This window comes from Macaca mulatta, chromosome X (assembly GCF_049350105.2).
Source record: "Macaca mulatta isolate MMU2019108-1 chromosome X, T2T-MMU8v2.0, whole genome shotgun sequence".
In the NCBI taxonomy this organism is placed as follows: domain Eukaryota; kingdom Metazoa; phylum Chordata; class Mammalia; order Primates; family Cercopithecidae; genus Macaca; species Macaca mulatta.
The window spans coordinates 48,989,427-49,012,737 of NC_133426.1; the positions used below are offsets into that span (position 1 = coordinate 48,989,427).

Sequence of the window (23,311 nt, forward strand, 5' to 3'; positions counted from 1 at the left end):
CTCATCAGTACCCTGATAGGGCTCTTCTCCAACAGGGAAAAGGGCTTCCTCCTTCCCCTGGGGTGCCAGGGAAGGTATTTTATCTGCTTCTGAGATGGCCATCTTGATTGGGGATGTACCCTAAACACCTTCCACCTTCATGCACAGTATCTCCAACAGACAGCCCTTCTACACATACTGGGCGCTGCTTAAGATCAGGGGCAGGGGGAATCAAGATTTTTTGTTTTTTGTTTTTTTTGTGGTGCAGTTTCAAGAACCCTTAAAGGTCTTTAGGATGGCAACATAAGACTGTGGCTTCCTGAGGACAAAGCAGAGGGACAGTCTATCTCAGTGCAAAGTAGATGCTCCATAAAAGCCTCACACCTACAAATGGCCAGCCGCTTCTGATTCTATTACTTTTATTAAATAGTGGGTTTCCACACATGGCTTTTTAAATAATCCAGGCAGGGGGAGAAGAGAGGAGGTCACACTTGGAACTCCCCTCCCCACAATACGTGATTATTTACATTTTAGCAACTGGACAATCCCGGCTCAGGAGGAGGTTGCAAGAATCTGCAAAAGTTGGAGGGGGGCGCCCCAGGAGAACAAACAGCAAGCCTCATTTCCCCTAGCCCATCCCCCAAAAAACCATCCATCCCATCCTAGTGTCTGGTGGTGTCCGGTGGTGTCCATCTTCCATTCCTTCCCAAATTATGGAAGTAAGGTTCTTCTCACCAGAATAAGAGCACTTGGGATAAGAGTAGGGTCCCCTCACCCAAAAAAAAAAAAAAAAAAAAAAAAAAGGAAAAAGAAAAAAGCCTTGGGTAACAGCAGGGCATTACCTCCCCCAGAATAAGGACTCCTGGGCTGAGGCAGGTAAGCAGCTTGACCCAATATGGGACCCTAGGCTAGGGGAAAGGGTCCCTTTACTAAAATAAAAGCAATTGGGGTATTGGAAGGAAAGCACCCTTGCCCAAGTAAGAGCATATGAACTAAGTTTGTGTGGTGGTAGTAGGAGGTGCCAATGTGGGGGTGACACGTCATCAGAATAAGAGTCCTGGGGCTCAGAATGGGAACAACTTCACTGAAATAAACTTCCTTAGCAAAATGAGAAGCAAGAACTTCCCCCTCCAGAATCAGGGACCACAGGTTCTGGGAGGAAGGCTCCTTTGTAGGATTGGGAAGGGAACTGGGCAGACTTGGTTTATGTCTTCTAACCCCTGATCCTCAATCCCTTACCTTAGTAATACTGGACTTTAATAACCGGTAATGACCTGTAAAACCAAGTCAACAAATGTCCGTCTATCCCTGTGACATGGCCATGGGATGGCTCTTCCGACCACTGGGGGCCAGACCAGGCCAGGCTTAGGGTAGCAAGGACCAGGCCAAAGGGGCGGGGCCTCCTTTGGGGGGGTTGAGGGGTGCATCCTCGGCTGGTGTTTGCATCCAGGGGTCTAGCAGGATCTCTTCCAGTGAGGGTCGGGAAGAAGGTTTGGGGGCCAGGCACCGGCGGATTAGGGCACAGCAGTCTGTGGGCCAAGAAGCAGAGGGAAGATTAGCAGTCAGTAGGGGGTACTGATCCCTGAGAGGGATGGAGTCTTCTGGGCTGGGGTCAGTGAGGCCTCACCTGGGGAGACATGAGCAGGGAAGTGGAGCTCAGCTTCCAGAATCTCCTGGTCCCTCTCGAAGGGAATGTCCCCACACACCATGTCATAGAGGAGGATACCCAGTGACCAGACAGTGGCTGGGAGTGCATGGTACTGGTGTCGAGAGATCCACTCTGGGGGACTGTACACCCTTGTCCCTGCACACAAGCCAGGGGTTAGACCACTCACTCTCATGATGCCCTTCTCCAACCCCAAACTCCCCAGGAAGGATGGCCTCACCACAATTAAGAGCACTCAAGATAAAAGCAGAGTCCCCTCACTAGATAAAGAGCAGCTAAAATAAATAGCAGAGTCCCCTCAACAGAATAAAAGCATTGAGAAGTAACAGGATCCCTTTACCAGAGAAAGGATACTGAGGATAGTAACAGGATACCCTCACCAGAATAGGAGCCCAGAATAAGGTTAGCGCACTGTTAAAAGATGGACTTTATCAGAGGGCAAGGCTGAGAATCCCCAGTATTAGCAATCGATCATCTTATACAGATGCAGTATGGGTCAAGGATTACAGGATACCCCACCACTGGAGGCCAAAGGTCACGAGTCCATCAAGTAAAAACAATCCCTCCAGGGAGATTTAGAGAAGCCTTACCATCAAAGTCAGTGTAGGGTTCATCATGGAGCAGGGCACCAGAACCAAAATCAATGAGTTTGGCACAGCCACGGCGTAGGTCTATCAGGATGTTCTCATCCTTGATGTCACGATGGACAACTCCACGGGCATGGCAATGCTGGATGGCTGCCACTACTTGACCAAAGAAGCAGCGGCTTGGGCCTTCACCCAGCGGGCCCTTCTCTGTGATATAGTCAAAGAGATCCTGGGCAGGCAAAGGCCGCTCGAGGACCAGCATGAAGCCCTCTTGTGTCTCAAACCAGTCAAGCAGGCGGATCACGCCAGGGTGCCCACCGCCTGCACCCACTTTCCATAGCAGTGCCACTTCGAGTGGGCATGTGACTGAGTCTGACTGGGGGAACAGGTAGGGTGGGAAGCAGAGAGAGAAAAAAGACAGATGTCAGGGCAACAGCTCTGAGGCTTTTTACCTAAGCTCAAATTAGGGTCCCTTCTCCTGACAGTGTGTTGTTGAGCAACTCACTTCCCTTCCTGGGCCTCAGTTTCCCTAAAGACACAAACTCACACAGTGATTGAGAGGGTGAAACCAGCAAAGAGCCTGCACAAGTCTTGCATGTAGTAGATCAATAAACATTTGAATAAACGAAAGTTTGGCCGGGCACAGAGGCTCATCCCTGTAATCCCAGCACTTTGGGAGGCTGATGTGGGTGGATTGCTTGACCCCAAGAGTTCAAGATCAGCCTGGGCAAAATGGCAAGACCCTGTCTCTACACAAACACAAAAATTAGCCAGGTTTGATGAAATGCACCTGTAGTCCCAGCTACTCGGGAGGCTGAGGTGGGAGGGTCCCTTGAGCCCAGAAGGGAAAGGTTGCAGTGAGCCAAGATCGCACCACTGCACTCCAGCTGTCTCAAAACCAACAAAAATAGAAAAAACTGGTTTTTAACAAAAGGCCTTCAGCAGAAGCAGCACCATTATGTGGTATTTTGTTTTGTTCCCTGACATATCCCAGGATATTAGAATAGTACCTTACACAGTAGGTGCTCAATAAATGTTAAACAGATGACAGCACTTGATAGCATGGGCTCTGACAAGCAGTTAGCACTCAATAAACACTGTTATTGTGTAATGGTTTGTTTTGTTCACGGACCTATATGAAGCACTAGAACAGTGGCTGCTAACAAAGTAGGGCTGAATAAATATTTGTCAAACAGGTAAAACAATTAGTAAAAAATGCCCTAGCAAAAAATGAGCTCTCAATAATTATGTAATACTTTGCTGAGTGTCTAGAGTTGTGTCTGTCATATAGTAGGTGTTCAATATACCTAATTTGTTAAACAGCTGACTGATTTATTGCAAAGGACCTAGTACAAAAGGACTTAGTGTTATCATGTATTTTGTCAGCATCACCAAGCACCTAGAACTAGTCAATAAAAAGCATAAACGTGGCCCTGCACAGTGGCTCACGCCTGTAATCCCAACACTTTGGGAGGCTGGGGCAGGCAGATCACCCGAGGTCGGGAGTTCGAGACCAGCCTGACCAACATGGAGAAACCCCGTCTCTACTAAAAATACAAAATTAGAGGCCGGGCGCGGTGGCTCAGCACTGTGGGAGGCCGAGGCAGGTGGATCACCTGAGGTCGGCAGTTCAAAACCTGCCTGGCCAACATGGTGAAACCCTGTCTCTACTAAAAATATGAAAATTAGCTGGGCATGGTTGTGCGCTCCTGTAGTCCCAGCTACTCGGGAGGCTGAGGCAGGAGAATCGCTCGAACCCAAGAGACGGAGGTTGCAGTGAGCCGAGATTGCGTCACCTCACTCCAGCCTGGGCAACAGAGGGAGACTGTGTCTCCAAAAAAATAAAGAAAAATAAAGTATAAACGCTACTGGCCACAAAATCCGCCCCCCAACCGCCTCCCCACGCCCTGCGCAGGAACACTTCGACCAGCAACCTTCTTGGCTGAGGTAGAGCCCTCTCCTGGCCAGGCTGCTGACTTGCACAGCAGCAGACGTTTTCTCGCCGAGACGCAAAAATTCCGATATTGCGCAGGCGCAATTTCCTCTAGAGCCCACCAGGGGGCGCTCCCAACTCTACAACTTGCCCAGACCCGCCCTGATGTCGGTTAGCGCTATAACGGCAGGAGAGAAGCAGCCACCATCACCATGGTAACCAGTGACCTCTGCCCCTCGTTCCCCACCAGCATGCCCTGCGGGCAGTCCCCCAGCAGTGTTTGGAGGGTGGATGGGAAAGGATTGTTGGAGGGGAGAATCCAGGGCTCTAGGGGAATTGGGGTAAATCAGAACTGTATGTCACCCCAAGGGAGTATACATGGGCTGGCAGGAGTGTTCTCACTGTTACAGGGCCCAGGGAGTCATACATCCCCTGAAAAGCAAGGAGGTGAATTCATCATCAGTGATGGAATAGGTAGGTCAGGAAGGGCTCCGAAGGTACTCACCAAGGGGGACCAGCCCAGCACACGATTCCGGGGAATCACTTTGATGGCCACCTGGAGAAGAGAGGGGCATGGTAAGGAGGCCAGCCAGTGATCCCCAGACCCCTCCCAGTCTAGACCTTCTGCCTACCTCCAGTATTCCTCCATCTACCAGCAGTCTAGTCTTTCTGATCTCCAACCACACCACCCCACACAACTCATACCAGGGCGTCTCCACTGCCCTACAAGTCCTCGGAACCAGGTTCATCTCTCTCACCTTCCTGAGCCCTGGGCTCTCCGTTCTCAGGCACCAGGACTCATCACTCCAAGTCCTGAGTTCTAGATTTCCTGATACCCCAGGCCCACAATCTTCCTATTTAGCTCTACGACACCCCAACTCTGTACCAGGGTCCTGGTCCGTATGACTTCACACTGGACACCTACCTCCAAAAGTCCCATAAATCTCACATCTAGGTCCCCGCTTTCCCACACATACGCAGCCTGGACCCTGGGGTCGAGGACCTCCGGAATCTGAAGCCCCCTGTCCCCTCACCCCCAACACAACCCCCTAGACCGACACACACGCGCGCACACGCACACACACACCTGGCCCTCTACACACACTGCAGGCTCACTCCTCGGACACACACACACACACACACCCCCGGTCCTCTACACACTCTGCAGGCTCACTCCTCGGTCAACCAGCATTCCAGGCCCAGGATCCCCGCCCCCGCCACACGCACCTGACCCTCCCAAGACCCTTGTGACGGATACCTGGAGTCGATCTGTGAGGCGGTGTCCTGCGAAGACGGTGCCAAAGCCCCCCTTACCCAGGAGGGGGCCGAGTCGGTACTCGGCCTCGAACGCTTCCCGATCCTTGCCTCCTACGCAGGCGGAGGCGAGGAAGTCAGGGTGGTAGCGTGCTGAGCCCAGCCACGACTCCCTCCCCCCGCGCTGCAACCCATCATTCCAGCCCACCCCGTCTGGTTGTAGCAGGGGAGGATGTGCTCACCTGGCGGCGGCGTGGGGGTCACGGGGGGCGCAGGAGGCCCCTGCAGAGGCTTAGTCAACATGGAGGTGGCGCTGCGCAGATTGAGTCCACTGAATCCGCTAAGCCCGCAGGGCGTGGACGCCCGGGGCAGCGCAGCTGGGGAGCCAGGGCTGGGGGGCGCCAGGGTGGAAGGCAGAGAAACTGGTGGTCCGGAAGCGCCCGCAGACGGCGCAGCGTTAAGATTCGCCGCGCGCGCCAGCCCCAATGCTACTGAGCCTGGGCACGCGCCTCCCGGGAGAGTCACCCTGGGCGACAGCCCCGCCCACCTGGCTTTGATCAATCCGGACGCGGCACCTGCTGTACCACAGCCAATCGGAGCCACTCCTTATTTGCATACCACCCTCATCGTTTCAAGTGCCCCCTTATGCAAATACACGCTCGGTTCTTCCGAGGAGGCGGGGCCTGCATGTAAATGAGGGGGCTTGAGGTGGGGCTCACACCAAGAGGAAACCGGTTCTGGGAATCCCTTTGCAGCACCGCGCTTGTTTTGGTTGTTGCGCGGGGTTGTTGTTGGTAGTGGTGGCGGTGTGTGTATTTACACTTAAAAAATAACTGCGCAGTATCCTTTCCTGGGAAGTTGGTTTGCCGCCGCTGCCTGGATATTAGCACAGAGATAGCGCCAGGCCGGGCTTCTAAGAATCTATCCAGGACCCCGTCTCGAAAGGTGCTTGTCGGACTCCTTCACCGGAGTCTTCCAGGCGGCCTTCACTGGAAAGCTGAGGCCAGAGCCCTGGAAATATCTGGTAGCCAGGGAGGGGGAACCCACACCATCAACGCCACGGGTGCGCATTGGTCAAAGGCAGCATTGCCTGGGGAGTGTTTATTGGAGCTTTTAACCCTGAGCCCTGGGCCCAGTCAGCAGGTCTAGAATCTAGAACAGCAGAGGGTGGTTCTTGGGGGATGGGGGTGAGCCCAGAGTGGTGGTGGCATGGGCTGCACTTGGAGTTGAGAGAGGCAAGGACTGAGAAACATGATAGAGGCTGCTAGACAAGTGGCAACCCTGACACAAATTTGTGAAAAACAGCCAGAGAAGGCGCCACACCCCAGGAAGAAAAATGCACTCCAAAGACAACATGAATGCCAGGATATACACAAACACATACTGTCAGACACATTCACAGAAACGACCTAGATACACATGCAGCCAGAGACTGACATACACTTTCAGGCAGGCACACTGTCAGAAAAATAGTTATGTCCTAGAATGACACCCAGAGATACACTGTTACAGAAAGGCACTCACGCAGACCTACATTTGCCATGTGATAACACAGAAATGTCCCGTCAAACACACTGGCAGAACCTGTCACAAACACACTGTCACCATCAGACATGCACTGTCACAGCAAGACTTGTACTGTCCCAGAAATGAGAGACACAGAGTCTGTCACAGAAGATACACAGATGCTCCAGGAACACACATGCACTGCTCTGAAGGCAGACATGTACTGATGTGATAGAGTCACATTTGTGGCAGTGTCACAAAAGCAGACATGGATAGACCTGTTCAGACACAGACACACATACACCATGACACATGCAGCTTATCAATGGAACAAACTGTCCAGAAATAGCTACCCAGAATCTGTTGCAGGAACACAAACGGACATCCACCCCATCAGACAGAAACCACAGATGCACTGTCACAGACCCACGCAGGCATGCACTGATCTTGGCTTTAGACACAAACTGTCAGAGATAAGAGTCCCACACTCAGTCACCATCTGACACACCTGGAAACAAGCCCTCATCACACACACAACTGGAGACACTGTGAGCTGCACATGAAGACTTGGACTCACCACAGTCACACACACACAGACACCACCAAAAAAGCATACATGTATTCTCCTTTGTTCACCCAACATTATTAGGGGTTGGTTTGCTATAAGCCTGCCAGGCCTTGATGGGGATGTTGCTATTAGAGATGTACAGATAAGTCAGGCATCAAACCTGTGCCATGAAGTTTATCTGTAGTACAGTTACTGGGGAGATTTTTAGATAGAAGTGAGAATGTGAATGGGCTTCTCAGCAGGTGACCCTCTACTTGTCTTGAAAGACAAAGTTGGTGGCTCAGGACAGGGGAGGGCAAATTGCAGGCAAAAGCCAAGAATACTGGATAGAGCGGTGAGAGATTGGCAGGGGCCAAACGGTGCAGGAACTTCTACAAAAAGGATAGTACTACTAACATTTGTGCTCTCAATGTGCCAGGCACTGTGCCCAGTAGTACATTACTTTGATCATACATATTCCCTCTAGATGATCACAAGCAGACAGCATGAGGGATTTTTTTTTTTTTTTTTTTAAGACGGAGTCTCGCTCTGTCGCCCAGACTGGAGTGCAGTGGCGCAATCTCGGCTCACCGCAACCTCCACCTCCCAGGTTCAAGTGATTCTCATGCCTCAGCCTCCCAAGTACCTGGGATTACAGGCACGTACAACCCACCCAGCTAATTTTTGTATTTTTAGTAGAGATGGGGTTTCTCCATGTTGACCAGGCTGGTCTCGAACTCCTGATCTCAGGTGATTCACCCACCTCAGCCTCTCAAAGTGCTGGGATTACAGGCGTGAGTCACTGCACCCAGCCTAATCACCTCTTGTACAGATGAGACACTTGAAACTCAGAGAAGCTATGAATTGACCAGGGCCACACAGCTAGAAAATGCCAGGCAAGGTTTCAAAGCAACTCTACAACAAATAGATGCTTGGCCATTGGGTTCCAGAGACACCCCACAGCCAGCCACTCAGCTAGCCATGCCCTCAACTGCAGAGCCAGACACACATCCAGCCAGAGGGTCTCCATTATCATGGCATGGTGAAAAAGATGCTTGAGAAAACCTGGGGGCTAGCCAGCCTTCTTTACCTTGGATTTACCCCTAGGAAGGGCAGGGAAAGAGGTGTCAGACTGGGGGACAAGAAAAAGGGTTTAGCCATCCTTCACCTTCTAAAACCTAGTGGGGAAGGCCCCTCTGGTTACTTCCACTAAACCCATGTCGCTACAAAGTATTAGTTGTACTTTTCCAAGGTTTTTCTTCATCAGATCATGATAAGGAAAGAGCAACATTCATGGTAAGAGGCAGGCAAAGAAGCTGGAATTCAGGCAGGAAGTTCAAGCTCACAGTCCTCTGCTACCATCACACCCCCAGGAAATAGGGTAGGCAGGGGTGGGGTCAGCAGGCAAAGACGCAGCTTTTCCAGTGGTAATAGGTCCAGAAGGAGGTTTAATAAGCAGCAAATAAAATACAAACACCAGGCACCCAGACAGACCCTGCTGGAGAGCACTCACACCTCTGAGGTCAAGCCAAGGTCCGTGCCATTGCCTCCTCTGCCCAGAGGCCCGCCCAACCCCTGCCCCACACAGAACAGAGCTGCTCAGGGAAACTGACATTTGGTTTTATTGTGCCAAGGACATTACAGATGGTGGATCTTGTCAACACCTGCAGGGCACGGGTGCCCCATCTGCCAAAGCTGCTCCCACACTCCTTATAACTCAAATCCCGGGTGGCAGCCATAATCCCCAAAGATGCCCCCCACCCCAAGATTCCAAAGAGGCTAGTGGTGGTGGAAGCAAAAGGAATGCAGCAAGGTCAGGGTTTCATTGTCCAAGCCGGCCTGACACCTGCCGCCCTGCCCTGCCCTTGCCCAGTGCACACCCTAGACCCTGGACCAGCCTCCATGCAGCTGGAGGCCAGAAGACAGCAACCCACATCTTTGTGCCCTCCTCCATGCCCCATGGCCTGCCTGCCCAGAGAGATGCCACCTTCACAGAGCCACTGCTGTCGTCTATATCATTTTTGATTAGTTGATTTTATAAGATAAAAGTACATTTTAATAAAGAAAAAATTCAACATTGAAGGCTCAGACGTTCTTGGGGTACTGGGAAGGGAAATTTCCCACTTCTTCCTCCCACCTCCCTGGCATGAGTGTGGGTGGGGGGGGAGGGCAAGTTTTTCTCATCTTGGAAGGAATGAGGGGCAGGGAGACTTTCCTCTGTCTGAATGTCTCTCTCCTCTGGGGCTGCCTGGCTGCCAGTTGGTCTGTCTCTGTGTGCCTCTCGTCTATCTTCGGCACCCTTGCCCGAGTCCCCTGTGGAATGCAGGGATGGTTCTGTGTGGGGTTGGGGGGGCAACAGGGCACGTCAGCTGGCAGAGAGACAGGTGATAGTGGCAGCGGCAATGAGAGGGAGCGCAGGGGTGGGCTAGCCAGAGAGAAGTGAGAAGGAGGGAAAAGGGGGGAGAGCAGAAAGAACAGAAGGAGGCAAGAGGGAAGAAGCCAAAGAAGGTGAGGTGGCACCGGAGAGCAGGAGTACTGGGGTTGGGAGATGGTGTCCAATCCCTGGGTCTCCATCAACTCTTGTCTGGGGGCGGGTCTCTGTGCACTTTATTTTTCTTCATACTGTCTAGGTATTCCTGTTGGGACACTGCCAGCACCGACGCTAGGATCTCATCATCATCCCAGTCATTCAGACCTGCTGGGCGAGAGGAAGAGGAAAAGGATGATGGAGCGCTCTCAGCCTGCCTTCTCCTCACCCTGTGCCGACGTCTGGGGCTCTGGAGAAATCCCATAGGGCCCTTCTCACTCCCTTCTCAAACAGAAGGATCTGCTAGGCCTGTGAAACCCCACTTAGACCCCAGACCCTTCTGGGGCGAATTCTTTGGGTCAGAAAAATCCCCTCCAGTGCCTCTCCCTTGTTTTCTTGGAGAGATGGCCAGAGGCTCCAGAAACCCCCTCTCAGGACTTGCCACTTCTTCCAGTCTCTCCCAGCTCCTAGCAGCCTCCATCCCCCCAGACAAAGGAGGCTTACCAAAGGCAGAGGGGGACATCTGCTGAATGAGGGCCCGGCACTCCAAAGCAGGGTAGAGGGACACAAGGGGGGAAGTTGCCCGGTCGGCCCCTGCCGAGAACTGACTGCTTGTACCTGAAGCAGACGGACAGTCAAAGGTAGGGACCCAGGACCCAGGCAGTGCCTCCTAACTCCCAGCACATTCCCTGTGGGCAAGTCACTGACCTGGCGCACAGGGCGAAGGAGGTTTGGCAAGAGCTAAAACAGTGCCTGGGGAAGGGGGCTTGATGCCCAATTCAGCATGCAGCTCAGGATGCTCAGGTGATGAGGCTGAACTCCGCTGCCGTGGGGACCGGCTAGTCCACTCCTCCAGGCCACTGGAGGCTGCTGCTGTGGCCGAACTGCATGTGGCGCTGGCTTTCCGGGGCTGCAGTGGGGAAGGAAAATGCGTTAAGGACCACCAGCAACCATGACCTTCCTGTGACCCATCCCTGAATGCTGGCTCCCTTCCCAGGACCTTGGCTATGATACAGCTTCTACATAGGTCAACATCATCCCAACTCACACGGTGGACCACAAGGCTCCTCACAGGACAGAGGTGGAGCTCCTTACCCTTTCTCTCACACCCCTACAGTCAATGTGACAGGAAACCCTGTTACCTCTATCTTGAAAATAGATCCCAAATCCAACCCCTTCTCACCACCTCTACTGCCAGCAGCGGCCACCAGTCGCCTGGCCTGCTGCAGAAGCCTCCTCCTCACTGGCCCCTGCTTCTGCCCTCACTCACGAGACTCCACTGGATGACTAGCAGGCAAGGCAATCTTGTTAAATCCCCAACCACATCCTGTCTGTCCTCTGCTCACAATCCTCCCATGGTTTCTGCCTCGCTCAGAGTAAAAGTCAAAGTCCTTGCCACAGCCCACAAGCCCCTACCCAATCGGACCCACAACCTCTCTGACTTCATCTACTTCTACATTCTGTTCGGATGCACTGGCCTCCCTCTGGGCTGTTCCTGAGTCACACCAGGTGTGTGAGCCTGCTGCCCTCCCCTCCATGTGCACTCATCTAACTCTCACCTTCTTCAAGGCTCAAATCTCACCTGCTCTGAGGCCTACCCTGACTGTGCTATTTCATACTGTGAACTCACATCCCTGCTTGGCCCCTTTATCCTGGCTCTACACTTTCCATCCACAGCATTTCCCAACTAGTTTATTCATTATGTTTATTGTTTATTTTGTTTCACTCTGCAAAACTGTGAGCATCACAAGGACGGGGATCTTGGTCTGCTGGGCTCACCTATGTATCACCATATACTGAAAACAGGGCCTGGCACAGACTGGCAGTATTTGTGGAATAAAACTCAGCTCCTGCCAGCCAACATCTACAATCACTCCAAACTCCTTGTGATTTTACAATTCCTCAGATACTTGTCTGCCCTGCCCCTCCCCGATTCCCTAACAGTTCAGCCTTCCTCTGTGAAGACTAACCAGAGCCCCCACCTCCACTGATCTCCCAGCCAGGGTCAAGGACCCCACCAATGAGTTGTCACCCCCAACAAATGAGATCGCTGAGGGCAGAGCAGTCCAGATCTGATGTTACATTCTCAGTAGAGACCTGGCACACAAGGGCAGTCAACGAAAGCTTGTGTCTCTGAAGCTATCCATTATTCCCTAGTGTCACCAGCAGCATGGCTGCCCTCCTCTCACTCCTTAAGTGCCTGTTCTGCACAAGTATTTAAAGTTCCAAGGTATAATGCCAAAACTAAGACCAAGATGAGTTAGATGGTGCTGGATGCTCCCTTCCCTCCCAGATGTCAAAACTGCTTAATTTTTTTCTGCTCACTTGAGGGCAAATCATGAGAAGTAATGGATTCTTGGCCAAGCCTGTGACAGAGTCCATAACCCACCTGGCTGGGGCCGCGGACCTGGCGGGCCTGTTTCTCCTGATCCCGCAACCACTGCAGGTAGGATTCCCGAGCCACCTGCTCCTCAATGGCCTCATTTGTGGCCTCCCAGTCCGTGGCCCGTTTCTTGTCTTCTAGCATCTGCTGTTCGATCCATGACTCCTCCGATGTTTTTATGGCATTCTTCATCAGAGACTGCTCTGCAAACTGCAAGGAGGGAGAGGAATAGGGATGTGCAATAACACACTGAACCTGCCCAAGAGCCAGAACAGGCTCAGCGAGGTAGGCCCCGGGGCACCAGAAAAAAAGGAGACAGGAAAGCAGGTACTCCCACAGAGCAACCCTCCGCAGACTACGTCATGATTGGGGACCAGGGGAAAGCAGGCTTGGGATATGGAACCTGTCATTCCAAACTCCTATGCTTGGAAGACCTGACTCCAACCCCCAAACCACCTCAACTGAGGCACTGAGACTGGGGCAGTCAGGTGTCTTCCAACCTGGGCTTTTGATTTTTTTTTTGAGACGAAGTCTCGCTCTGTCACCCAGACTGGAGTGCAGTGGCGTGATCTCGGCTCACTGCAACCTCCGCCTCCCAGGTTCAAGTGATTCTCCAGCCTCAGCCTCCCAAGTAGCTAGGATTACAGGTGAGCACCACCACCCATGGCTAATTTTTTTGTATTTTTAGTAGAGACGGGGTTTCACCATGTTGGCCAGGCTGGTCTTGAACTCCTGACCTCAGGTGATCCACCCGCCTCGGCCTCCCAAAGTGCTGGGATTATATGCGTGAGTCACCGCGCCTGGCTCTGGGCCTTAATTTAAAGAAGCCCCATCCAGTGATGACTGTTTCATAATGTTGAGGCCTTTCTCACACATGAGCAGATGAGACACATAGAAAAATTAGCTATATGAGCACAGGGTGGGAGTATTTAAGCATGTGAGGGATTAGGGGAAGCAGTGGGTGTGTGAGGGAATAAGGGGGCAGTTATCAACATGGATGGTGTGGGGTGCTATGAGTTACAGGACACTACATCAGAGTACTGTTTTTCCAGCTATGAGATCCAACAGTATTTTTTAAAAATAGAAAATATCAGAGTATATCCCAGGGAATAAGTGCAAATATTGTTTCATGAAGCTTTAGTTAACATTATTTTAATGCACATATATACATCACACACAAATGCATATATGTTAAGTAATCATGTAAAATGTATTCTTTTCTTTTTCCTGCAGACCTTACATTCAGATAAAATGTAATTTTTTACTCTGAATAGTTAAAAAAAAAAAACGTAAAACTATGTTAGAATAAGCTAATTTAAAAAAAAGTTAAAAAATTTAACCACTCTGGCAGTGTTAAACACACTCCAAGTGTTTTTTCTACTCGCTCACTCAACAACAATCAACACAGGAGACTTCTGTGACCAAATGTGCGGGCTGGGGGGAGGGTGTTTTCCCACACAGCAAGCAGCTAGCAGCGGACACCTGGTGTCCCTCCTCCAATGCAATTCAATACCTAGAGACAGTCTGGGATCCCACAGGTTGAGGGCTCAGTCTCACAAGACTACCCCCACTCCCCTTCGAACACCAATCGAATGTCTGGGCCTCCAGTATTTCTGACTGACCGGCTATAAATTGGGATTCCTACAATACTTTTTGGGGGGTTCAATTAACTTGCTTAGAGCAGCTCACAAAACCCAGGAAACACGTCTGCCAGTTTATTATAGAGAAAATTACAAAGGATACAGATGAGATGCACAGAGTAACACATGGGGGAAGGGATGTAGAGCCTCCATGCCCTCCCTGGGGTGCGACCCTCTAGAAACTTCCATGTATTCAGCTACCCAGAAGCTCCCAGAACCCAATCCTTTCGGGATTCTTTGGAAGCTTCATTATGTAGGCATTATTGATTAAGCCATTGGACATTGGTGATCAACCTAATCTTCAGCCTCTCTCCCCTCTCCAAAGGCTGGGGGATGGGCTTAAAGTCTCAAACCTCTAATCCTGCCTTGGTCTTTCAGGTCACCAGCCCCCATCCTGAAGCTACCTAGAGGCTGCCAGCCATCAGTCACCTCTTTAGCATACAAAAAGGCATCACTTTGGAGATTCTAAGGATTTTAGGAATTGTATGCCAGGAAGTCACAAACACAATTCACCAAAGAAGATATACAGATGGCAAATAAGCATATGAAAAGATGCTCAACAGCATTTGCCAACAGGCAATTGCAAGTTAAAATAATGAGATACCACTATACACCTAAGAGAATGGCTAAAATCCAACACAATGATAGTATCAATTGCTGGTAATGCTGAGCAACAGGAACTTCCAAATCGTTATGCTGGGCATGCAAATAATACAGCCACTTTGGAAGACAGTTTCTCAGTTCCTCAAAAATCAAAACATAATCTTACAATGCAATCCAGCAATCTTGCTCCCAGGTATGTATACAACTGATCTAAAAACTTATGTCCATAAAAAAACCTGCATGCACGTTACAGAAGCTTTATTCATAATCATCAAAAACTGGAAGCAACCAAGAATGTCTTTTAATAGGTGAATAATTAAACTGGTACCTCCATAAAAGGAACATTAAGTGATAAGAAAGAAACCAGCTAACAAGCCATGAAAGAACATGGAGAAACCTTAATGCATAATGCTAAGTGATAAGAAGCAGTCTGTCACATTGACCATTTTAATTTCAGGGCCAAAAAAGCAATTTGGCTGCAAGATGCTCAGCCCTGCAATACCAGCACTTTGAGAGGCCAAGGCTGGAGGACCACTTGTCCTCAGGAATTTGAGATCGGCCTGAGCAACACAGTGAGACCCTGTCTCTACAAAATAAAAATATTTTTAAAAGTTAGCCAGGCGTGGTGGTGTGTACCTGTGGTACCAGCTACTCGGGAGGCTGAGGTGGGAGGATTGCTTAAACCCAGAAGGTCAAGGCTGCAGTGATATTGCGCCACTGCACTCCAGCCTGGGCAACAGTGGTACAGTCTTAAAAAAAAAAAAAAAAAAGCAGTTTGAAAAGGCTACATAAGGCTACATACTGTATTATTACAATTATATGACGTTCTGAAAAAGGCAAACTCACAAAGATAATAGATTAGTGTTTGCAGGAAGAGGGAGGAAGGGAGGGATAAGCATACATATGGAATATGAGGAATTTTAAGGGTGGTCAAACTATTCTGAATAATACTGTAATGGTAGATACATGACATTATATATTTGTCAAAACCCATAGAATGTATAACACAAAGAGTGGACCTTAATATATGCTATTTAAAAGAAAATTAGGAAGGTTGGGCACGGTGGCTCATTCCTGTAATCCCAGCACTTTGGGAGGCCAAGGCGGGTGGATCACCTGAGGTCAGGAGTTTGAGACCAGCCTGGCCAATATGGTGAAACCCTGTCTCTACTAAAAATACAAAAATTAGCCGGGCATGGTGGCATGTGCCTGTAATCCCAGCTACTCGGGAGGCCGAGGCAGGAGAACTGCTTGAACCAGGGAGGCTGAGGTTGCAGTGAGCCAAGATCGCACCACTGTACTCCAGCCTGGGTGACAAAGCAAGACTCTGTCTCAAACATAAAATAAAATAAATAAATAAATAAATAAATAAATAAATAAATAAAATAAAATAAAAATTAGAAGATCTATGGCCGGTGCAGTGGCTCACGCCTGTAATCCCAGCACTTTGGGAGGCCGAGGCGGGCATATCACCTGAGGTCAGGAGTTCGAGACCAGCTTGTCCAATATGGTGAAACTCCGTCTCTACTAAAAATACAAACATTAGCCAAGCGTGGTAGTGCATGCCTGTAATTCCAGCTACTCGGGAGGCTGAGGCATGAGAATTGCTTTAACCCAGGAGGTAGAGGTTGCAGTGAGCTGAGATCATTGTACCACTGCACTCCAGCCTGGGCGACAGAGTGAGACTCTGTCTCAAAAATAAATAAATAATTAGGAAATCTGAGATCCCAGCATAGAATGCAAAAATGTGACAAAATAATATAAATGTATTACAAACATATGAAACAAGCTTGGCCGGGCACGGTGGCCCACGCCTGAAATCCCAGCACTTTGGGAGGCTGAGGCGGGTGGATCACAAGGTCAGTAGACTGAGACCATCCTGCCTAACACAGTGAAACCCCGTCTCTACTAAAAATACAAAAAATTAGCCAGGTGTGGTGGTGGGCGCCTGCAGTCCCAGCTACTCGGGAGGCTGAGGCAGGAGAATGGTGTGAACCCGGGAGGCAGAGCTTGCTGTGAGCGGAGATCACGCCACTGCACTCCAGCCTGGGTGACAGAGCGAGACTCCATCTCAAAAAAAAAAAAGAAACAACCTCATTTGAAGGGGGTGGGGGTACAAATAGGTCACTTTCAAAATGAATGGAGTCTGTAACACCAAAAGCAAAAAAGAACTATATGTAGCATTGTGCTGTAGTGATACAGTTGTTTCCCACGGGGGTACAGGTGAAGAAGTCTGATTCTGCTACATGTGTATATGGAAGTGAGCAGTTACATAAACGGGTGGTAGGAGCCACTGCATATACATCTGATAGCATATCTACTGTTGGAGTGGGAATTTGCAGATGAACAAGGGGAGAAGGCTAGAATGAAGCATGTGATAATGGATCTGAGTTGGAGACATCAGTAAGGATTCATGTTTAATATAAATAAACATGGTTACACGTAGAAATATTTATAGATATGTGTACACAGGCCACTATACACACATGTAGCTCCTTGTTCTATCGTCTGAGAGGGCCTAGAAGCATGGACAACCTGATATCGAAGAGCACATTCAACACCTAGGTCTTGGCTTCTGTTAACATTCTCCAATACGTTCCAGGGCTCTTTAGAGAAATGGCTGTTTCAGCCGGGCGCAGTGGCTCACACCTATAATCCCTGCACTTTGGGAGACCGAGGAGGGTGGAACACCTGAGGTCAGGAGTTCAATACTTCAGCCTAACCAACATGGTGAAACCCCATCTCTATTAAACAATACAAAAATTAACTGGGTGTGGTGGCGCATGCCTGTAATCCCAGCTACTCAGGAGGCTGAGACAGGAGAATCGCTTGAACCAGGGAGTGGAGGTTGCAGTGAGCCGAGATAGTGCCACTGCACTTCAGCCTGGTGACAGAGCAAGACTCTGTCTTAAAAAAACAAAAAATTAGCTGGGCATGGCGGCGCATGCCTATAATCCCAGCTGCTTGGGAGGCAGAGGATGCAGTGAGCAGAGATTGTGCCCTTGCACTCCAGCCTGGGCAACAAGAGAGAAACTCCGTCTCACAAAAAAAAAAAAAAAAAAAAAAAAAAAGACCGTATTGAGATGAATAAGTAACAGGAAAAATTAATAAATTAAGGATGAGTTAAGGATGAGAGACAGATCCTCCTTGAAGAATTCCAAATAATCTATGCAGATACTCTACCCTTAAGGGGATGGGGCATAACCATTTCTTAGGTGTGGGCTGCACAGAGTGACTTCCTTCCACACAGTACAGTATGGAAAAGGTGGGAAAGAGTAACCTTAAGTGGAGAAATCTAACAAACACTACTTCTGCCAGCTGATCAAGGGTAACACCAACGGGCATAAATGACACTCATTGTATACACCCTTGAAATGATGTAATGAGAATGGCACTTTACCTCTGTGATCTTCTTCCCTAAGTCCCACAACCCTAGTTTAAACATGAGAAAAAGTTCAAAAGAGATGTTTCCTACAAAATATTTGATCAGTACTCCTTAAAAAACCATCAAGGTCATCAAAACAAAACTGAAACTGTCAAAGATAAAGGGGCCTAAGGAGGCATGCAGACTTCGTTTAATAGTAACGTATTAGGCTGGGCACAGTGGCTCACGCCTGTAATCCCAGCACTTCGGAAGGCTGAGATGGTTGGATCACCTGAGGTCAGGAGTTCCAGACCAGCCTGGCCAATGTGGTGAAACCCTGTCTCTACTAAAAACAGAAAAATTAGCCAGGTGTGGTGGTGGGCACCTGTAATCCCAGCTACTCAGGAGGCTAAGGCAGAAGAACTGCTTGAACCCAGAAGGCGGAGGTTGCAGTGAGCCGAGATCATGTCACTGCACTCCAGCCTGGGCAACAGAGCAAAACTCTGTCTTTAAAAAAAAAAAGTATTGGTCGGGTGCGGTGGCTCACGCCTGTAATCCCAGCACTTTGGGAGACCGAGACGGGCGGATCACGAGGTCAGGAGATCGAGACCATCCTGGCTAACACGGTGAAACCCCGTCTCTACTAAAAAATACAAAAAACTAGCCGGGCGAGGTGGCGGGCGCCTGTAGTCCCAGCTACTCGGGAGGCTGAGGCAGGAGAATGGCGTGAACCCGGGAGGCGGAGCTTGCAGTGAGCTGAGATCCGGCCACCGCACTCCAGCCTGGGTGACAGAGCGAGACTCCGTCTCAAAAAAAAAATAAATAAATAAAAATAAAAAATAAAATAAAAATAAAATAAAAAATAAAAAAAAAAAGTATTAACATTGGTTCGCACATTGTAACAAATGTACCATAATCATCTGAGCTGTTAATAATACCAGAACTGGACGCGGTGGCTCACGCCTGTAATCCCAGCATTTTGGGAGGCTGAGATGGGTGGATCACCTGAGATCAAGAGTTCGAGACCAGCCTTCAACATGGTGAAACCCTGTCTCTACTAAAAATACAAAAATTAGCTGGGTGTGGTGGCAGATGCCTGTAATCCCAGCTACTTGGGAGGCTGAGGCAAGAGAATCACTTGAATCTGGGAGGCAGAGGTTACAATGAGCCAAGATTGCGCCATTGCACTCCAGCCTGGGTGACAAGAGCGAAACTTCGTCTCAAAAAAAAGATAATAATAATAATAATAGTAGAACTGTGTTTGGGAAGAGGAGGATATGTGGGAATTCTGTATTATCTCCTCAATTGTTCTGTAATTCTAAAACTGCTCTAAACAATTAAGTCTATTAAATACAAAAACTTAAAACATTCATTTTATTTTTTCTTTCAGAGTCTCGCTGTCGCCCAGGCTGGAGTGCAGGGTTCGTGAAATCTCAGCTCACTGCAACCTCTGCCTCCTAGGTTCAAGTAATTCTCCTGCCTCAGCCTCCCAAGTAGCTCAGATTATAGGCGTGTGCCACCATGCCCTGCTAATTCTTTTTTGTATTTTTAGTAGAAACAGGGTTTCACCATGTTTGCCAGGCTGGTCTCAAACTCCTGACCTCAGGTGATCCTCCCACCTCAGCCTCCCAAAGTGTTGGGATTACAGGAGTGAGCCACTGCGCCTGGCCAAAACACTGACATTTTTGAAGAAAAAGAGGAAGCTGGGTGCAGTGGCTCATGCCTGTAATTCCAGCACTTTGGGAGGCCGAGGCGGGAGGATCACTTAAGCCCAAGAGTTCAAGACCAGCCTCGGCAATATACTGAGATCTTGTCTCTACAAAAAAACTTTTTTTCATTTTTTTTTACAAAAAATTTTTTAAAAACACTGGCCAAGCATGGTGGCGAGTGCCTGTAGTCTCCCAGCTACTCGGGAGGCTAAGGTGAGAGGCTTGCTTGAGCCTGGGAAGTGGAGGCTAGCTACAGTGAGCCTAGATTGCCCCACTGCACTCCAGCCTGGGTGACAGAGTGAGACCTTGTCTCCCCACCCGCCCACCAAAAAAAAAAATGAGCCATTAAACCAGGACAAGTCACAGATGAATCTTAAATGCATAGTGTTAAGTGAAAAAAGCCAGTCTGAAAAAGCTACATACTGTACATTTCCAATTATATGACATTCTAGAAAAGGCAAAACGAGAGTCAGTAAACAGATCGAAAACAAAAACAAAAAAATTCTGAGAAACTGTCACAGCCAAGAGGAGATAAAGGGGACACAACAACTAAATATAATATGGCATCCTGGATGGGATCCTGGAACAGATAAAGGTCATTAGGGAAAAACTGAGGTAATCTGAGTCAAGTATGGTCTTTAGTTAATAATATATCGATATTAGCTCATTAACTATGACAAATGTACTATGTTAATACATTAATCATAGTGAGGCACATGGGAACTCTAGTATCTTTGCAACTTTTTTTTTTTTTTGAGAGAGTCTCATTCTGTCGCCCAAGCTGGAGTACAGTGGCACAATCTCAGATCACTGCAACCTCCGCCTCCCAGGTTCAAGCGATTCTCCTGCCTCAGCCTCCTGAGTAGCTGGGATTACAGGCACCCGCTGCCATGCCCAGCTAATTTTTATATTTTTAGTAGAGACAGCGTTTCACCATGTGAGCCAGGCTGGTCTTGAACCCCTGACCTCAGGTGACCTACCGGCCTCGGCCTCCCAAACTGCTGGGATTACAGGCGTGAGCCACCGGGCCCAGCCACTTTGCAGTAATTCTGTAAATCTAAAGCTGCTCTAAAATTAAGTTTATTTAAAAACAAAACAAAAAGAACTATGTTGGAGGGTGTGTTGGTGTTAGGGTATGTGTTTCCGAAAATGAAGCAGGAGTACTTTGTGTTTGTAGAAGTGAAACCTGAATAGAAGATACCAAAATCCTCAGCAGATGACTATGACAGAGAGGGGAGAGGGGAGAGAGAGAAAGAAATGAGAATCTATCAGTGTGTGCTGGGAAAATGCACTGCCACCTTCTGAACACCTACTAGGCCCCAGGCCCAGTGGGAGGTGCTTTCTGTATCAGCCAAGCTGCCAGCCTGGAATACTTATAGAATCTGCCTAGATTACACAGCCAGTGAGTGGTGGGGCCAGGCCTGTACCCCATGTCTCTGTGACCATGGCTGTCTGTAACCACTATGATCCTGGGAGAAAGATACATGCCAAGATGCCTAGAGCAGACCCTGGCTCACTGCTCCCAAATAGGACTCCATATCCTAAAATGCCAGACCCCAATGGGCACAAAAGATAGGTGAGCCAACTCAGATGGGCAAATCAAGACCAAAGAACAAGCCCTGAGAGATCACCTTGAGTAACTCCCTATATTTTTTTTTTATAAGGGTGAGACCTCAGGGGAGACCCAGAGAGGAGACAGGATAGTTTTGTGAGTTAGGGGCAAAACAGACTCCAACAGAGGTTTCTGACCTCTATATCCAGCAGCCATTCTGGGCATAGGGACCTACTCACCCCTGGTTTGAATGATGGCAGGCCCAGCCCCACACCAATGGTGGCCTTGTTAGGATTCACCACTGAATTATAGTGGATATTCCGATGGTAGCTGACACGAATGGGTTCGTCCTCGTTTTGATGTATCCCATGGAATGTGTTGATGGGTTCTGCAGAGAAAGAGAAGGAGGGAGCATCCACAGCAGGCCAGGTAGGGCAGGCTCGAACGAGGTGCCATCGGTCCCTCACCTACCCACTGCAGAAGTACCTGTGCTGTACTGGTACACCTCCACAGGACGGTTGTACATCTCTGCCATGGCCTGCATCTCAATGTGGTTGCCATGGCAATTGTTTTTTCGCTTCCGGTTAATGTAGGTGGTAAAGTCCTCTGTGACATAGTTGGAGAAGTAGTCGGCATTCTTCATCTACAGAATAGATTGGAAGGTTAAGGTCTGTGTGGAGAAGAAATCCTCCCACCCTGCCCCTCCCCCAAAGGCCTCCCCCATTTTCTCACCAGATAGTCCATGCAATGCTTTCGCACAACCTCATGCATGTCCTGGTCTCCATACACCTGGTCAGCTGTGGGGGCAGAAGAAAGCAGCGGCTAGGTCAGAGATGCCAGAGAAGAGCTCTGAATCACAGAACATCCTTTGGGGAGGAGGAGCTGGGGGACCAGGGAAATTCCCTTTTCTACCCCAAGGCCTGGAGAGTTCTTGCCCTTGTAGGCTAGAACGGGGTCATGGAAAAATAAGGCAGGCAGGGCCAGACTTGAAGAACAAGAGAGTGCAGGTGAGAGGAACACAGCCACAAGCCTCTTGGGCAGATGACTTTATCTAGGGTACACGTGGCCACTCGAAGAAATCAACAACATTCTAAGTTCCATAGGTTGGCCTCAAAAGCTATTGATTCCCATACCACCTCTTCACTTTCCACATGAGGAAACCGAGGTTCAGGAGGAGTTTGTGGTTTGTCCAAGATCACAAAGAGTCAGTCTGTGACAGAGACAACTCTGAATTCAGTTTTCCTGACTCCCATGAGCCAACACAGCCTTTGTAGGTTGAAAAAAAAAAGGAACAAAGACAAAAAAAGAAAAACAGAAAAAAAAAAGGGGGGGGCCTCCAAGCCCAGTTCTGCCAGATACTAGAGAGCTGAGTGACCAGAGGCAAGTGACCCAAGTGTTCTGAGCCTCATATATCTCATCTGTAAAATAGGAACAAGAGGGATAACAGGCCAGGCATGGTGGCTCACGCCTGTAATCCGAGCACTTTGGGAGGCCGAGGCAGGCAGATCACTTGAGGTCAGGAGTTCGAGACCAGCCTGGCCAACATAGTGAAATCCCGTCTCTACCAAAAATACAAAAATTAGCCGGGCATGGTGGCAGGCACCTGTAATCCCAGCTACTTGGGAGAATCGCTTGACCCCGGAGGCAGAGGTTGCAGTGAGCTGAGACTATGCCACTGCACTCCAGCCTGGGCAACAGAGTGAGACTCTGTCTCCAAAAAAAAAAAAAAAAAAAGAGGGATAACCACATGGCAGGCCTTAATGGTGGGGATTAAATGAGATAATGGGTATAAAATAACTACCACTGGGCTTGGGACAGAGTAGCCACACAGTAAATCGGAATTCCTTCCTCCATAGGGAGGCCTGAATGTGGGGTACTGTGAAGGTGACAGAGGTGAGTAAAATCCTGCCCCTACCTTCGGGGAGCACACAGTCTAGTAAAAGAGATAAGACACACATGCAACTAACTTTAGCTTAACTCAGGATGGGCAGCCTGTGGCCCGAATAGTCCAGGCGTCGTGAGATTTGGTCAAACTAAGGCGAGAAGGAAACACACTCCCTC

At 49.3% G+C, this 23,311-nt stretch overlaps 2 protein-coding genes across 17 annotated transcripts in view; both read right to left on the reverse strand.

Annotated features, from left to right (window-relative positions):
* Positions 1–811: 811 nt before the first annotated feature.
* On the reverse strand, positions 812–5,893 carry PIM2 (Pim-2 proto-oncogene, serine/threonine kinase). The gene is given in 6 exon segments (NM_001265848.1): positions 812–1,508; positions 1,607–1,783; positions 2,236–2,608; positions 4,671–4,721; positions 5,424–5,533; positions 5,662–5,893. Coding segments are annotated over 6 exon segments (936 nt in total). The 5' UTR covers positions 5,723–5,893; the 3' UTR covers positions 812–1,344.
* Positions 5,894–9,073: 3,180 nt separating this feature from the next.
* OTUD5 (OTU deubiquitinase 5) overlaps positions 9,074–23,311 on the reverse strand; it is a 36,798-nt gene continuing 22,560 nt past the window's right edge. For 3 of the 16 annotated variants that reach the window (XM_077988722.1, XM_015127383.3, XM_077988724.1), the window contains 8 exons: positions 21,983–22,047; positions 21,737–21,893; positions 21,490–21,638; positions 12,389–12,592; positions 10,708–10,909; positions 10,504–10,617; positions 10,009–10,167; positions 9,074–9,785 (listed from right to left, as the gene is read on the reverse strand). In XM_077988722.1, coding sequence (XP_077844848.1) covers positions 10,046–10,167; positions 10,504–10,617; positions 10,708–10,909; positions 12,389–12,592; positions 21,490–21,638; positions 21,737–21,893; positions 21,983–22,047 — 1,013 coding nt within the window. In that variant the 3' untranslated portion in view covers positions 9,074–9,785; positions 10,009–10,045. Of the gene's footprint in view, positions 10,171–10,503; positions 10,618–10,707; positions 10,910–12,388; positions 12,593–21,489; positions 21,639–21,721; positions 21,894–21,982; positions 22,048–23,311 lie in introns of all 16 variants that reach the window. The other 13 variants (XM_028842466.2, XM_015127382.3, XM_077988723.1 and 10 more) reach the window with 7 other exon arrangements.